The 16458-nt window shown below is 32.3% G+C and overlaps 1 protein-coding gene across 3 annotated transcripts; it reads left to right on the top strand.

Moving 5' to 3' along the window:
- Positions 1-11954: 11954 nt before the first annotated feature.
- On the top strand, positions 11955-15621 carry LOC109146815 (ACT domain-containing protein ACR4-like). Of its 3 annotated transcripts, none has more exons than XM_019294473.1 (8): positions 11955-12368; positions 13042-13114; positions 13194-13239; positions 13353-13467; positions 13579-13646; positions 13737-14330; positions 14436-14540; positions 14920-15621. In XM_019294473.1, the coding sequence occupies exons 1-8, from the start codon at positions 12365-12367 to the stop codon at positions 15262-15264; spliced, it is 1350 nt and encodes a 449-aa protein (XP_019150018.1). In that variant the 5' UTR covers positions 11955-12364; the 3' UTR covers positions 15265-15621. The 3 variants fall into 3 exon arrangements, with proteins under 3 accessions (XP_019150018.1, XP_019150019.1, XP_019150020.1); XM_019294474.1 differs by lacking the exon at positions 11955-12368 and adding an exon at positions 12694-12961; XM_019294475.1 differs by lacking the exons at positions 11955-12368; positions 13194-13239 and having other exon boundaries at positions 13045-13114.
- The last annotated feature ends 837 nt before the right edge of the window (positions 15622-16458 follow it).

Raw genomic sequence — 16458 nt, 5'->3', positions numbered from 1 at the left:
GGCAAGACAATTCGCATCTCTAATGGCACATTTGGTTCGCGGAATAGGCCTGAAATATAATAGCATTTCCAGTAATAAACTTATTCATTTGTTTGGTAAAAACATCTATTCTCAGGAACAATGTTCCTTAGAATAACATATTCCCCTTGTAAGGGTAATAGAGATTCCTGGGTCCCCCTGGTATTAGGCTATTAGTGAGTACTCAGGAATAGCTTAAAGTTGCTAGTTCCTATTTTACCCCCAATTAAATTTATTTCTTATTTCATCACCGTCGTCGTCGTCGCCACCACCACCACTAGGGCCACTATCGCCACCACCACATATTTTTATAAGGGTATTTATTTATGTTTTTTAAAACATATTTCATTTCATTTTTATTCCTTAAACCAACCAAACACTATAATATAATTCATAAAGTCTATTCCTCCAGCGAACCAAACAATAGAATACAATTCATATTCTATTCCTTGCTTATTCCATTCCTTATGCAATAACATTCCTATTACCTTAAAATTCATTCCGTGAACCAAACGTGCTGTAAATAGAATAGGGATTGGCATTTTGGTGCGATGTGCCATGCCATATTTCTTAAAAAAATAATTAGATTGTAAAGAATAAGTGTTTAAAAAATACTTCATATAAAAGTTAATTGTTATTCTTCTTGTTAGTTGTTATTATTATTATTATTATTGTTATTATTATTATTAATTGTTATTCTTCTTGTTATTTATTTATTTATTTATTTATTTATTTATTATTATTATTATTATCATTATTATTATAATATTTTGAAAATGAGCTGGAATTATTTGGATGTAAAGAAAAATAAAGTTGAATTACAAATAAACTGGTATAAAGAGTATGCTTTTATAAATTAAAAATATTTCTGGAATGCATGCAGACAGACCAAGTCACCAAGACAAAGTAGGACACTATAAAGTTTAAATAATAAATTAAAAAATTAGACCAATGTTACAAGTACTTCATGCTACTATAATTTTTACTCCATTGCTAAGATATTATGCTATGATTAATCCAAATAAAATAAAGTGAATCATTTACATTTCTTAACCTAAAAAATCTATACACCTAACAAAATATTATACTTTGCTAGATAGAGTACATGTATCATCATTTTCTAAAAAATTATTCCATGGAAGTTGCAAAAGCTAGCCTTAACGTACGAAAGATCACATCTAACCAGTGCAAAAGTACAACTAGCCAGTGATATATGATTGTAGTGTTTGAAAAAAAAAATGGGCGCAATAAAATAATTTTAAAAAAAAAATTATAGGCACTCTAGGGTTTGACCTATACTAGGTACAAGTCTTCATGCTAATCTAGTAATCTCGTTTACAATAACAAAAGTTGCAGAGGTACTTGCAGTTACGCATTGTGTTTGGCGCCCATGGATTGCTTTTATATTGCAACTTGCATTGAGTCATTGAGTGCAAGATATTTTGTTGGTCAAAACATTTTGCCATTACATTTATATATATTACATTAAATTTTGAATGGGATCGTCTCACGTAAAAATATATAATTTTGTAAGATGAATAGATTACTCTTTTTAGGTTTTTGACTATGACCATAAATGAAGTATTTCTTGATATTGTTTTAAAATGGTATTTCATAGACTGGTTCTCGAAACTAGGCCAAAACCGGCATATCCTCATTGATTCTTGTGGCCTATTACATGTGGATTAAATAACCCGGCCATGACCAGATTATAATGCCTTCAAACCATACTAATTAAAGTGATTGAATTTGACTGTGCACGATAATCTACTTAGCCTAGTTCAGATCCATAATCGAATCAACACCTATCATTTTTCACGTAACCAAACACTTCAAGCTAGGAAATATGTGTAGAAACGAAGAGATACCAAAGAGATAAAAAGATACACAAATTTGCCACACAAGAGAAGCTTGTTTCCAACCATAAATTTGCATCCAATGGGTATACATACATAACCCTATATATTCCATACAGAAAACACACACACACACACACTATATATATATATATATATATATATATATATCCTAGCAGCTAGCTTATTGTCATTTGTTAGCAAAGGTATTATGCATGTCGTTCAACCCTAGAAGACAAAAGCTGATTAGGATATCACTGGAATGAGTGATGCCATCTCAGACAAATTCCAGAAATTTAGCATCTGTGTTCCATGACCATTACTACTCTCTCTGCACCCAAGTGACAATCTTCTAGACTTTAAAAAAAGAAAAAGAAAAAAGTTTATGGACATTTCATATCTAGCTGGGATCGGATAGCATAACCATATGTGGAAAACCGGAGTGGAAAATTGATTTTTTAAAAAAAAATTTTTGTTTAATATCATCATGACTTTGTTCAAAAATTGTTCAATTCTACTCAATTTTTAAATCTTTAAATGTTTTTTTTGGTTGGCATATAAGTAGGTGGGCATGAATGATAATGCCTCTCCACCATTTTGTCCATGTCTTATCATGAAACATTCGACAATTGAATCTATTCATCTAGACAAAGTAAAAGTGTATTTTGTGTAAGTTGGGGGTTGGATTGTGCCACTACCATTGGTAATTTGTGTTGAGAATATAAAATATAAAGTACAATTTAATTATCATCTTAAACTTTTAGTTAAGACAGAGCCAATACTTCAATTATTTGACTTTGGATTTGATACTTATTATTATTATTATTATTATTATTATTATTATTATTATTATTATTATTGTCCAATGTCACCAGAATGTATTTGAAAACCCCATTCATATTACATTTTGTCAATATACTTTTCTGACTATATTATTATCTATTAAATTCTGAAACACTTTATATACAATTATAAATGACAATTATATACTAAGTGATTACAATTAGCATATCCACTAAATTCCTAACAAAAATTTATAATATCGTATATATTTTTCGTAAAGTTATAATTTATGATTTGTAAGTTATACTTTCCTCCATGTACAACTGGAAAAATATAAAGTACAATTTTAAAAAATACAAAATATAATTTTACACTATATAACTAGTAATCACAATATTGTAAATTTTACTGTCATATACTTTATATATAAAGATGTACCTTGTGTTATGTAAGTTGTACACTTTCTTGTATACAACTAATAAAATATATGGTATAACTTTACAAAGCACAAGATATAATTTTATACGATATGGTAAAATTCATAGTATCATATATTTTACCAAAATATACCTTATGCTTTGTATGATGTGCTTTTTTATGTACAACTAACAAAACATAAGGTATAACTTTACAAAGCACAAGATACAATTTTACACGATATTGTAATCCACGACATTGTAAAATTTTACAGTATCATATATTTTACAAAGATGTATCTTGTGCTTTGAAAGTTATATTTTCTCTTATATACAACTTTACAAAGTACAAGATACAATTTCACATATATATGGTAAAGAGTTGTACTTTTTTTTTTTTTTTCTCTCTCTCTCTCTCTTTTTTTTTTTGAAACAAACAACATAAATTCATTCATTAAAATCATAATATACAGAAAATCAACAAGGAAAGATGGAGGAGACGTCGTCAATTCTTTATGGTCAACAATAAATACAGCTTTCTTTCCAAGTAGATGAACAGCTCTATTTGTAAACCGTTTGACAAATACAAACCTAACATTACGGTGAATTGTACTTTCTCTTAACAAGGTACAATATGTTTCTTAAAAAACAAGGTACAAGATATAATGTTATAGAATATGAGATATAATTTTACATCATATTGTAATTCACCATATTATAAAATTTGATAAGAAAGTAGGGAGAAGAAAAAAGTGGACAGTATCACAGTAGAGATGAGTAGATAGATGAAAGGTGGAAGAAGAAGAGCTTGACTTACGCAGGGAAGCACGTGGGAGAGGGAGGAGTCACGTGCGGAAGCAGCATCACCGTAAAACATGCATGTGACTGTCCCAGTGCATGTCCGGTATGGTACGGTGCACCCAAGCTTGCCGGCCACCCTCTCCGCCATAACTACCCCAAATAAATAAATTAAACCTTTTTTTTTAATGACAATATTTATTTTAGAAAATGGATAAATAAATTACGGTGAATAACACTTTTAATTTCTTAATTAAAGAATTAAGTTTGTCCCTGAATTATATTGTCTACACATATGAAAAGTAACGAGTCAAATAATATTGGATATTTGACTCTCCATCTTTATTAAGATATTTGGATTTAAATATTTGATAATCGATCAAGTCTGAGTATCTTGAATTGTCCACAAATATATATGGATGACAATAAGTTCAATAATATTGGGTACCCAATATATCTCACAATGTTTAACTATACTATGGGTCAGGGTTAATATAGTAAAAACATTGATACATGTTTATTTTTGGTATATTATAGGTTTTAATTTATAGTAAATTATATGTAAAAATATATTAAAAATTAACTTATAATATCAGAGTTCAACTTACAATATAGACCCCGGGGTGAATGATATAATTTGTCTCTTTTTAGACCTATTAAGACGTCTAAGTTCAAATATTTGATAATCAGGTTTGAAATTTTGTCAATAGTGTCAAATAAAATTGAAACAGATACAAGTAATATTCATTCATATTCAAAACTGGTTCTGGTAATTTTATGTATATATATTCGGGTTCAGGAATAAGTAATGGATTTGTGTGTGTGTGTGTGTATATATATATATAATATTAGGCTTTATTGACTTGAGATTCAGTTACTAGTGAGGAAGATGCTTGGTCTCTCAAAAAGGTAAAAAAATTGCTGTAAAACAATCTGGCATCTGCCAATGGGAACTTAGTTGTGTCCCTTAATGGATCATTGAGTTTCTGGATGCACATTTTTCACTTTAGGTAATTAAAACTAATTAATTCTTTGGATTTAATTGTGTCGTATAGGGGTGTTCAATCGGTTAACCGAACCGAATTAATCGAAATTTTTTTTCTTTAACCGTTAACCGAATCGAAATTTGCTCTACTGAATTCACCGAATCGAAATTTTTTTCGGTTAATCGGTCGGTTAACCGATTAACCGAACTTTTTAAAGCTAAAATTTAAAATTCTAAAAATAACACCTAAAATAATAAATCCAATTAAAATAAAAAACATATCATAATAAATTCATAACAAAATATAAAAAACGTGAATTATACACTTCAAACATCCATAACTTCAAATTAGTATTTATATTTATATTATTATTTATATATATATTAAAAATTTCGGTTAATCGTTCGGTTAACCGACCTTTCGAACCAAATTAACCGTTAACCGAAGTTTTAAAATTCCTTTAACCATTAACCGAACCGAAAAAGTTCGGTTCGAAAACGATTAACCGAACTTTGTCGGTTCAGTCAATTAACCGAAAATTATCCGAAGTTTGCATACCCCTAGTAGTACTCTCTCTCTCTCTCTCTCTCTCTCTATATATATATATATATATATATATATATATATATATATATATATATATATATATATATTATGGATCATATGTGTGAACAAAGGTTTTAGGTAAGAAATAGGGTTAAATCTTAACCATACATCTAGTCTAAATCAATCGTCCAAAAATAAAGAAAAAGTTATAAAACAAAAAAAAAAAAAAAAAAAACCATATGGTGGCATTGGTGTAATTTTGAGTAGATAAATTTAGATGTTTTTTTTTTTTTTTTGAGTGCATATTTTTCCTTCTTATAGTGCTTACTAGTTTTTTACGCGCATTGCGCGATTGGGATAATGCCCAATGTTTTTTTTTTTTTTTTTTAAATAAGTACTTTAAAGTATATTAAGGCAAGATTATATTGAAATTGTTCATGCATAGATAATTGAAGGTTGAATTTGCGTATTTAAATAGGTAATTCTTCTCCCAAAGGTTGAGTCCCCAACCCCAAGGGCCCCCCCACACTCCGGCCCGACAGAGCATTGTGGGAAGTTGTAAATCACGGTGACTCAATGGTTCAGCAGACAGGGCCAAATGCTGGTATGCACAAGGAATCTGCCCACTTTGGACATAATTCACGCATTGCCGCCGCCGAGGTTCAAACCTTGGTCTCTTCTCCCAAATACTACCCACTAAACCATTGAGCTAAGCCCATGCAGGTTAAATAGGTAATTCTAAGTTTACAAATGCAAGATAATATAGTCAATATTGATTATAATTGTCAATAAAATAATTGTATAGGTATGGTTGAAACCAAATACGGGACATAAGGGAGAACAAATAAAAATTAGGGCATAAAATATGAAATATATACAAATATTGTTTGAGGAGATTCCGACATTAGGATTTGTGGTTGAGTTCTATTAAGACTTTAATATTAGAATTAGATTAATGGTGTAGTTATAATTCTATATTAGACTTTAATATTAGAATTAGACTAACGGTGAATTAACGGAAAAGTTAAATGGATAATCATATAATTAAGGATAAATTAGAAAATCTTAAAAGAAAAAAATTAAAACCTGAACAATATGAACCATTCATTTGATTTAATAATTTGGCGGTCATATTTTCTACCCAATGTTAATAATTAAATAAATTTGCTTGTCAAATCCGCTTGTATAATCCGCTAACGTTAACCGCTAACTGCTGATTGTCAAACAAGGACATTGCGAGGTAGTTCTCACTTCAATTTGTTGTGTGATTTGAATACTCTCTTTGTCACAGAATCTCTCAAGTAGTTAATATGGTTGGCTTTATTAATTATATTTTTTAATTTTTTCATGGTATTAATAAAATACTTGGTAAATAAATATATAGCATTATTTTATGTTATAACTTTGATATTTAATTAGAAAAAATAGTGCACAAAAAAGATAATAGATAATGTAGTGAATATAATCAATTGATGAATTTGAATGTAAAAATTTTTACATTTGAGAAAAATAAAGACAATATAACTAATGAAAATATTTCTTTTAATTAATTTATTGATAATTAATAATTTGTTTTTCACTGAATAAAGACATTGTAAGGACAATGTAGCGAATATAATCAATTAATAAATTTGAATATAAAGAATTTTTATATTGAAGAAAAATAAAGACAATATAACTAATAAAATTATTTATCTTATTTAATTTATTGATAATGAATAATTTTTTTTTTTGAATAAAGACATTGTGAACACATAATTCTAAATTAAAGAAATGCATATGTATTATTTTTTGTTGTAACTACTAAATTGTTATTTATATAATAATAATTTAATAAGAGTAAAATAGAGTACTAATTATGCCAATTTTGATTGGGATGAGGTTCGAACCGAAGACCTTTTTTTTTTTTTATTGAAATCAATGAGTAAGTTAACAGTGAACTAACGGCAATTCTTAAAATTTTAACGGAATTAGTAACGGTGTGTGGGTATTTTAGGAAATTTTAGTGTAAAATTTAAATCTGATCAATCTTTTAATCAATCTGAGTCATTCATTTGATTAAAATCTATGACCGCCATCTTTCCTACCCATTATAGGCCTAACTCTCTTGGGCTCTTATTAGTATAGTAGATTTTCCCTTAGTGTATATGTTATGTCTCAGTACTTAGTTTTTTCTTTGAGTGTAAAAATTTGGCGTTCAAGTGCCCATTTCTGTGCGTTTAAGTGGACATTTTTATGCATTCAAACACATATTTATGGGTCAATGTTTATTATATGTTTTAATTTACATTCTTTTTAATAATCTATAATTAAATTTCTAATGAAATTTGTGAGATTTACAAACGATTTGTATGAACAATTGCTTCAATAACACTTAAGTTGAATAACTTTCCTTTTTGCTACCATAAATTGTTTCGATTGAACATATTTATATCTTTGAGTGTAGAATTTTGACATTCAAGTGCACATTTTTTGTGCAAAGTGCATATTTTTGTAAATTAAAGTGCACAATTATAGGCAAGTGTTTATTATATGTTTTGTCTTCTTTTCAATAATTTATAACTAAATTTATAATCGAATTTGTGAGATTTACAAATGATTTGTATGGGCAATTGCGTCAATAACACTTAAGTTAATAACTTTTATTTTTTGTACCATAAATTGCTTCGATTGCACATCTTTGTGCCTTCATGTTCTGAATTTTGGCTTTCAAGTGCACATTTTTATGTCTTCAAGTGAATGTTTTTGTACTTTCAAGTGCACAATTTTTGTTAATTCGAAGTGTATTTTTTTTTTTTAAAGAGTAGTAGATCTAGAAGAATTTTATGGTTTAGATTTGTGTGCATTTTTTACTTGGGGAGTCCTTCGCACTTATATATATAGGGGTGGTTCACGTGCGAAGAGTCTCCCAAGTGAAAGATGGGGCGAGATATGAGTTGTTGATCTAATCTAGGTCAACGGCTCAAATCAAGGAATTTTTTTTTTTTTTTTAAATGCGAGCTTATTGGAAAATGGGTGTGAGTGATATCCCCCTATCATTGTTGAACTGATGCACCTTAAGGTTCAAACTTATGTACTTTAAGGTTCAAATTGACTCACCTTAAGGGGGCGTTTGGTTCACGGAATCTTGAATTACCCCAGGTAATAAGATTACATCTAAGAAGACAATGTGGGATTTTGGGGATGTAAGATTACCTTATGTGTTTGGTTTGAATTGTATAATATAATATTACCTTGTTTGGTTAAAGGTTATATTTTAGATTATTTGGATCAATTTACAATAATATCCTCAATAATATATATATATATATATATATTTGATGTGTGTGTATTTATTTTATTTATGTAATTACCAGGACTATGTGGTCCAATGGTATCCGGGTTGGACTTCCATTTGGAAGATTATAAGTTCGAGCCTCAGTGGAGGCGTTATTGGTTCTTTGTGTTTCAGTAGGTTGAGAAAGTATATGAACAGATACTACAATGTAATAGAGCCAGTAACTTTCAAAAAAAATTTTATTTATGTAATTATATGTATATATGAATGTATATCAATGCTTAAATATTAAAAATATATATATATATAAATATACAGACATGTATATTTGATTGTATAAACATATTATTATTATTATTATTATTATTATTATTATTATTATTATTATTATTATTATTATTATTAAGGATTAGTTAACAAGGGCAAAGTTGGAATAATTCAAGGTAATCTAAGATTACCTAAAAAGAAATGGGAGTAATCACATTACCGCCACATAAGCCTTCAGGTAATATACAAGTAATCTCATAACTTGAACCAAACAAGGTAATATAACACTACCAGACTCATATTACCTAGGTAATCTAAGATGACCTGAACCAAACGCCCCCTAAGTGTCTTATTAACGCACTCAAGTGTCAAATTAAATTGATCACCTTAAAGTGTCAAACTGATGCACTTTAAGTGTTGAATTGACTCACCTTAATTGTCATAGTGATGCACCTTAAGTGTAGAACTGACGCACCTTAAATATCAAACTAACCCACCTTAAGTGTAGAATTGACGCACTTTAAGTATAGAATTGACGCACCTTTAAGTGTCAAACTGACGCACCTTAAGTTTTAAACATACGTACCTTACGCTATAAACTTACGCACCTTAAGTTATAAACTTACGCACCTTAAGCTTTAAACTTAGACACCTAACCCTATAAACTTACGCACCTTAAATTTTAAAATTACGCACCTTAAGCTTTGAATCAACACAAAATTATAATAATGCCACCGTATTTTTTTTTTTATTATTTGTCTTCATTCTGGACTATTGATTTTGGCAAGATCAATTGTTGAGATTTCACCCATTTTTACTTGAGACATATAACTGCACCGATATCACGTGTGTGCGTGTGTGTATATATATATATATATATATATATATATATATATATATATATATATATTCCTTTTTAGTTTCATGCTTCATTAAACAAAATCAAAATTTTAAAATTTTCTACTTTTGAGACGGTAACAATAATTCAAAAGTTTAAATTTTATTTTTAGTTATAGATTTGTATGTGACAATTCACTTTTAAGCCTATTTTATTAGAACATCTTTATTGGGTCTTAGTATTATTGTGGCATGACCATTTATAGTCCTTCATTAATAAAATCGTTGAAATGCCGTTAAATACAAAGATATTTTAATCTTTCTTTTACAAAGTAGGTTGAACCGCTATGTTTTTTATGTTTACTTTTTTTTTTTTGAAAAAAAATCATAATTGAAGACCAAAATGCACTTGTATTCAACGACATTTAAACTATTTTGTTGATAAAATACTAAAAATGATCATGTCACAATAATACTACGATCAAAATAGATGGCTTTTTTTTTTATATAAAAAAAATTTAAAGTGGACTGAGACCTATAAATCTATGACAAAAAAATGAAATTAAGTATAATTTAAATATTTACTCGATTTTCTTTCAAATGATTAGTTGATTTAGTCTTTGGCCATGTTTGGTAAAAAATTGGCCTATAGGCCAATTTTGGCCTATTTGACCACTATTAATTGTTTGATTTAGTTAAAATATTAATACAAATGTTTGGTTAATTAGCTTTTTCAACTCCAAAAGGCTAAAATTCAAAAAGCTACTCCAAGCAACTTTTTCAATTAACTTTTTTAAAAAAGAAATTATATCAAAGAGCTATCAGCTAACAGCTAATTTACCAAACACTTTTCTACAATCAGCTAATGTAATCAACTATTTATACCCTCTAATTAACACAATCAGCTAACAACCATTTTACCAAACAGGGCCTTTATATTTTATTTGATTTTTTGAAATGGTTCTTCGTCATAATTTATTTTTCTTTTGAAAAAATTGATAATGCTATTGATACATATAATATAGTTAAGCTGATATACTCTTTTTCGCCAACACCATCTTGGTCGAATCTCATGTAACTTTCTTAATACAATTTATCTCTCCAGCAAGCTAGTTCGATTATTATCAACACCTTCTTAATCGAGCCAATTGCATAGAATCTTTTTAAAGCAATTTAATACTTATATATAATTTTAGAGTAAATACCCAAAATGGTCCCTCAACTATAGCTAAATTCACAAATTGGTACTCGACTTTCAATTTTAACCAATTAAGTCCTTAACTTTGCAATTTTAACACGATTTGGTCCTTTGAACACTTCTGCATTAACGTCGGCGCCCGCGCCGTCATTGACGATCTCCAGAAGAACCCGCAGCTCTCACCGGAGCACATGGAGGCCTCCAGGATGACGCTGCACCGGTTCGGAAACACGTTGTCTTCTTCACTCTGGTACGAACTCAACTACATTGAATCCAAAGGGAGGATGAAGAAAGGCGACAAGATTTGGTAGATTGCTTTCGGCGGTGGATTCAAATGTAACAGTGCGGTCTGAAAATGCAACCGGAACCTTAAAAAATCGACGATGGACCATGAAATTACATATATATCCTCAAAAATCACAGTCAACAAATGGTCAAATAGACGGAGGACTAAATCGTGTTAAAATTACAATGTTAAGAACTTAATTGGTTAAAATTGAAAATCAATGACCAATTTGTGAATTTCGCTATAGTCGAGGGACCATTTTGGGTATTTACTCATAATTTTATGAAGTATAACATTTACAAAAATAAAATTTACTCTGTACAAACTTCAAAAATAATTACGATGGCCCAAGATTAACCCATAAATAAACAGTTTTATAACACTTGAAAAGAGAATTAATGGTGAGAACCGTTAAGAGTGACCAAAATTAATGCCCAATTTTTCCTCAAATCTGGGAGGAGTTTTTACTACGCTTGTACGGTATTTCCCTGTGCCAACACGTGGGTAAAAAAGTTACCAAAAGTTAAAAAAAATAAAAATAAATAAAATTACTGCCAGCTCATTTTACCCTACTCCAATGGGCTCTGACCCACCTAACTTGGCTGGCTGAGGCTGTGCGCTAAAATACGCCGAGAAATCCCACGCACCCTTCCCTTCTTCTCTATTGCAACGCGGACGCCTGAAAAGGATAAAACTGAAATTAGAAAGCGCAAGAGTTACCACACACGCGCATATACATACAGACTGTGTGCATCTATTCAGAGAGAGAGAGAGAGAGAGAGGGGAAAGGTCTATCTGAGTGTATATTTTTATATGGGCAGTACTTTATAAAGTTGCAGGTTTTGAGTGTATGGTTATTTGTTGCCTGTTGCAAATAAGGCAATAGAATAATCTGAATTCTATATTTATATTTATATTTATATATATATATGTTATAGGGTGTAGGGAGAAGAGGGGTTGGTCAAGATTTGCTGTCTTTGCATATAGTAGTTCTGCCACACCCTCTGATAAATCACAAGTCGTCTGCTTTTGTGTTTGGCCGAGAGAATCAAGAGAAAATCTTTGTGACCCGTATCATAATCCCTCAAGAATCTCCATGGGTACGTCCCATTTTCTGCTCTTTGTTTCTCCTTCTACTGTTCTTGAATTCGTGGCTCCGGGTTTGATTCTTCTCAAGCTGGGGAGGGGGAGGGTTTGTCTTTTAATTGTAAAATTCTGATGAATACAGGTGATTGTTTGGGTTTCTGGGTCATTAACGTTGGTTTTTGTTGAGGTTTTGGTGGTAAAATGCTTAGCTATGGTTGCTTTTTAGTCCTGGGATTTGGTGGGTTTTGTTGGTTGTTATGTAATTATTATTGAATGGTGTTTTGCTTGTTTTCCACACACAAAAAAAAAAAAAAAGAAGGAAAAGAGTTCTCAATCTATGTATTTTATGATGTTTATTGTTTTGATGTGTTTCTATGGCTTGATGGGCTAATGGTTCCGACACACAGGCAGAGAGCCCCACCATAGCACCCCACAGAAACAGAGGCACTACCACCTTTTTGTGGGGATGCCATAGGCTTCCTTGATTGACCTTTGTTTGCTATATGTGTTATTCTGCTTCTTGAGTTTTCATGATTGGCAGACTTAATTTATTCTCTTCTTAATTGCTTTCTTCACACTCTTGGTTCCAGTATCTTTTCTGTGATTGGTACTCATGATTCCTGTGTTTCTTTTGCCCTTGATTATCTCTGATCTTTTCTATAAAGGGAATTCTTTTTTATGTTTCAGAGGCTACAGTTAGCTACTCACAAAACATGGATGATGAGTATGAGAAACTCATAAGAAGAATGAATCCACCAAGGTAACTGTTGTTCCTCAGCTGATTTAGGACTGTTTTTATTCCACATGAGATTTACTCCATTGTTGTGTCTTTTTGTCAGAGTTGTGATTGATAATGAAGCCTGCAAAAATGCCACTGTGATACAGGTAGTCTGTCTTTCTCTAGGTTCTTTTGCTGGTTTAGTCTGATTAGTTATATTTGTGGGATTTATGGAAAAAGAAAATTGATTCTAAGGGTGTTTTTTGTTTTGTTTTTGTAGGTGGATAGTGCTAACAAACATGGTATACTTCTTGAGGTGGTTCAAATCCTCACCGATCTTAACCTTATTGTTACCAAGGCTTATATTTGCTCTGATGGAGGATGGTTCATGGATGGTAAGGACATTTTTGTTTTTCTACCGATTTCTTGTTGGAATGTTTCTTTCTCTGTCGAAAACAAAAAGAGTTAAATTTTGAGTTGTTCCTCTTTCCATGTCTTTTTGGTAGTCTTCAATGTCACGGATCAAGAGGGAAACAAGGTAACAGATGAAGCAATCTTGGATTATATTATGAAGGTGAGCTGTTTTGTCACTTTTGTGTGAAAGTGGAGATTTGCCCTCTGCATTTTTTTCGAACTCTACTTATTATTTTGGTTTCATTTTTAGTCTCTTGGCCCGGATTCTTGTTTTGCATCCTCGATGAGAAGATCGGTTGGCGTGACTTCAGCAATGGACCACACGTCGATCGAGCTAATAGGAAGCGATAGACCGGGTTTGCTGTCTGAGGTGAGCGCTGTGCTCACCAATTTAAAATGCAACGTGGTGAACGGGGAGGTTTGGACACACAACACCCGAGCTGCAGCCATAATGCAAGTGACCGATGAGGATAGTGGCGGTCCAATCACTGACCCCGAGAGGTTGGCAATGATTAAGAAACTCTTGTGCAACGTACTCAAGGGAAGCAACAGATCTAGAGATGCGAAGACACAGGTCTCTCCCGGGGTCACTCATACCGAGAGAAGGCTTCACCAGTTGATGTTTGCTGACCGAGATTATGAGCATACAAGCGAGGAAGGTTTGAATAATCAAGAAAGGCCTAATGTGAAAGTTTTTAATTGGCAAGACAAGGACTACTCCGTTGTGTCGATCCAGTGCAAGGATAGACCGAAGCTTCTCTTTGATATAATCTGCACTTTGACAGACATGCAATATGTGGTTTTCCATGGCAATGTAGATACTGTGGGACCAAACGCTCACCAGGTACCTTAATTTTAAATGTTTATTCTTAATATTTTTTTTGTGAAATAAACTATCATTCTTTCTTAGAACATGGACTAAAAATAAATTCCTTGCTTTGATTTGAAGGAGTACTGCATTCGGCATATTGATGGATCCCCGGTTAAATCCGATGCAGAAAGACAAAGAGTAATTCAATGTCTTGAGGCTGCAATACTAAGAAGGGTATCCGAGGTTCGTTTTTTAACATACTGTTCCGTGCACTCTTGTCCCTTAAGAGGTTGGGAATTCGAACCCCCTCTTGTATGGAAAAATCAATTTGGCCAGCACTTTGTCCCTTAATTGGGCCGGCCCGGTGTGAATGGGGATTAGTCTGAGTATGGTACGGGCTTGGTATGGGCTTAAAGGTGCCTCCTACAGTTAGGACTACTCAGGACACCTCGTGGTCTAACCCAAAAAACATATTGTTCTTTGTTATGAGACTATTGAATTATTGTCTTGTCTTTGTTATACACTTGTATGGTCATTTTGATGGATTTGTGATTTTTTTACACAAAAGGAGGCTTTATAGGTGTTTTTGGGTGATTATAACTTTTATCCTTCAATCTCGCAGGGATTGAAGCTAGAACTGTGTACTACTGATAGAACTGGGCTGCTGTCTGATGTGACTCGAATCTTTCGTGAGAATAGTCTCACTGTGACCAGGGCCGAAGTCACGACAAGAAGTGGCAAAGCAGTGAACACGTTTTATGTTCGTGATGCCTCAGGGTACCCCGTAGATGCCAAGATTGTGGAGTCTGTTCGGCAAACAATTGGGCTGACAATTCTCCGGGTGAAAGGCAGTTGTGAAGCGTTAAATTCAGCTCCTCCTCAGGAATCTCCAACCCGGTTCCTCTTTGGTGGTCTCTTCAAGTCGAGATCCTTTTGCAACTTCGGTTTGGTTAGATCCTATTCCTGAAAAGGGCAATTCACAGCCATAGTCCTCTTCTCTAGATCATCCTATATTCTTGAAAGGGCAATTCACCATTTGTATATTCCAGTCCCCCGCTTTTAGGCTCTCTTTTACTCAAAGTCACAAGAAAGTTTCTTCCTTTTCTTCAGGTCTACAAGGACATCATAGCTAGTGAATGTAAATGTGGTTTCTTTCTTGCTTTTTTATTTCTCAACTGGAATGGACCAACACCATGTTGATCTATCCAAAGATGCATTCATAATACAGTGTAGTGATTTATTATTGCCTAGCAACTGTCACAGAGGCAGTGGTGTGTACAGATTTATTTTCCCAGATTATGATTTAGTGACTTTTTTCTAACTATTTGGTCAACTATTGCTGCTGCTTAACTTTCCTTGGTTTTTGCAATCAATGGGCTGTTTGTTGCCCTTGCTATTCTTGATTATTGAGTAGGACATGGAACACTATGTTTGACTTGATTCTTCTATGTTTTCCATTGTTCTGAAGAAGGTTGTGGTGAAGAGTCTTGGAAGTGTCACTTTCCAAACTAGTTTTCCCTGTTCTGGAGGAATAAGAGTTTGGGTGAGTGGGTGGATGGGGAAGAAGCTACCCATGAACCCACCTCTCAAACCCTTGAGGAGGTAAATTTAAACTTACCTAACTTCGAACCCAATATAAAAAAGTACTTTTCTGTTTACGAGGAGTCCAATCCTAGACTAAATTGGTGGCGCTTATCTCTAGATTATTTGTGGGTGGATTCAAATTTCCACTCTACTGCGCCTAAGGAGCCCAATCCCACCTCTAAACTAAATTGGTGGAGCTCATCTCCAGATTGTTTGTGGTGAACTCCGCACTCTATCACGGGAAAAGAGTTTAAAGAGTTTCAAATGAAGCAATTCATCTACTAGACCAGTTCGAACTCCCATTCATGCAGCAATTCATCTACTAGACCAATTCGAACTCCCATTAATGCCATGCAATAGTTCATCTACTAGACCATTGCTCTGGGGCGCGCTACTTTGTATTTCTCTATGGGAAAAGGCATCTATCTACAAATTGTTTGTGGTGATGTTCAAATTCTCACCCTGTTGCACACACCAAGCCCATACCTAATTGGTAGAGTTTATCTCTAAATTATTTGTGGTAGAATTCGAACTCCAACAGATAAAGTAACTTATCCACTAGACCACTACCCTGGGG

Source organism: Ipomoea nil, unplaced genomic scaffold, assembly GCF_001879475.1.
Source record: "Ipomoea nil cultivar Tokyo-kokei standard unplaced genomic scaffold, Asagao_1.1 scaffold1936, whole genome shotgun sequence".
Lineage (NCBI taxonomy): Eukaryota > Viridiplantae > Streptophyta > Magnoliopsida > Solanales > Convolvulaceae > Ipomoea > Ipomoea nil.
This window is presented reverse-complemented; position numbering and strand designations above follow the sequence as displayed.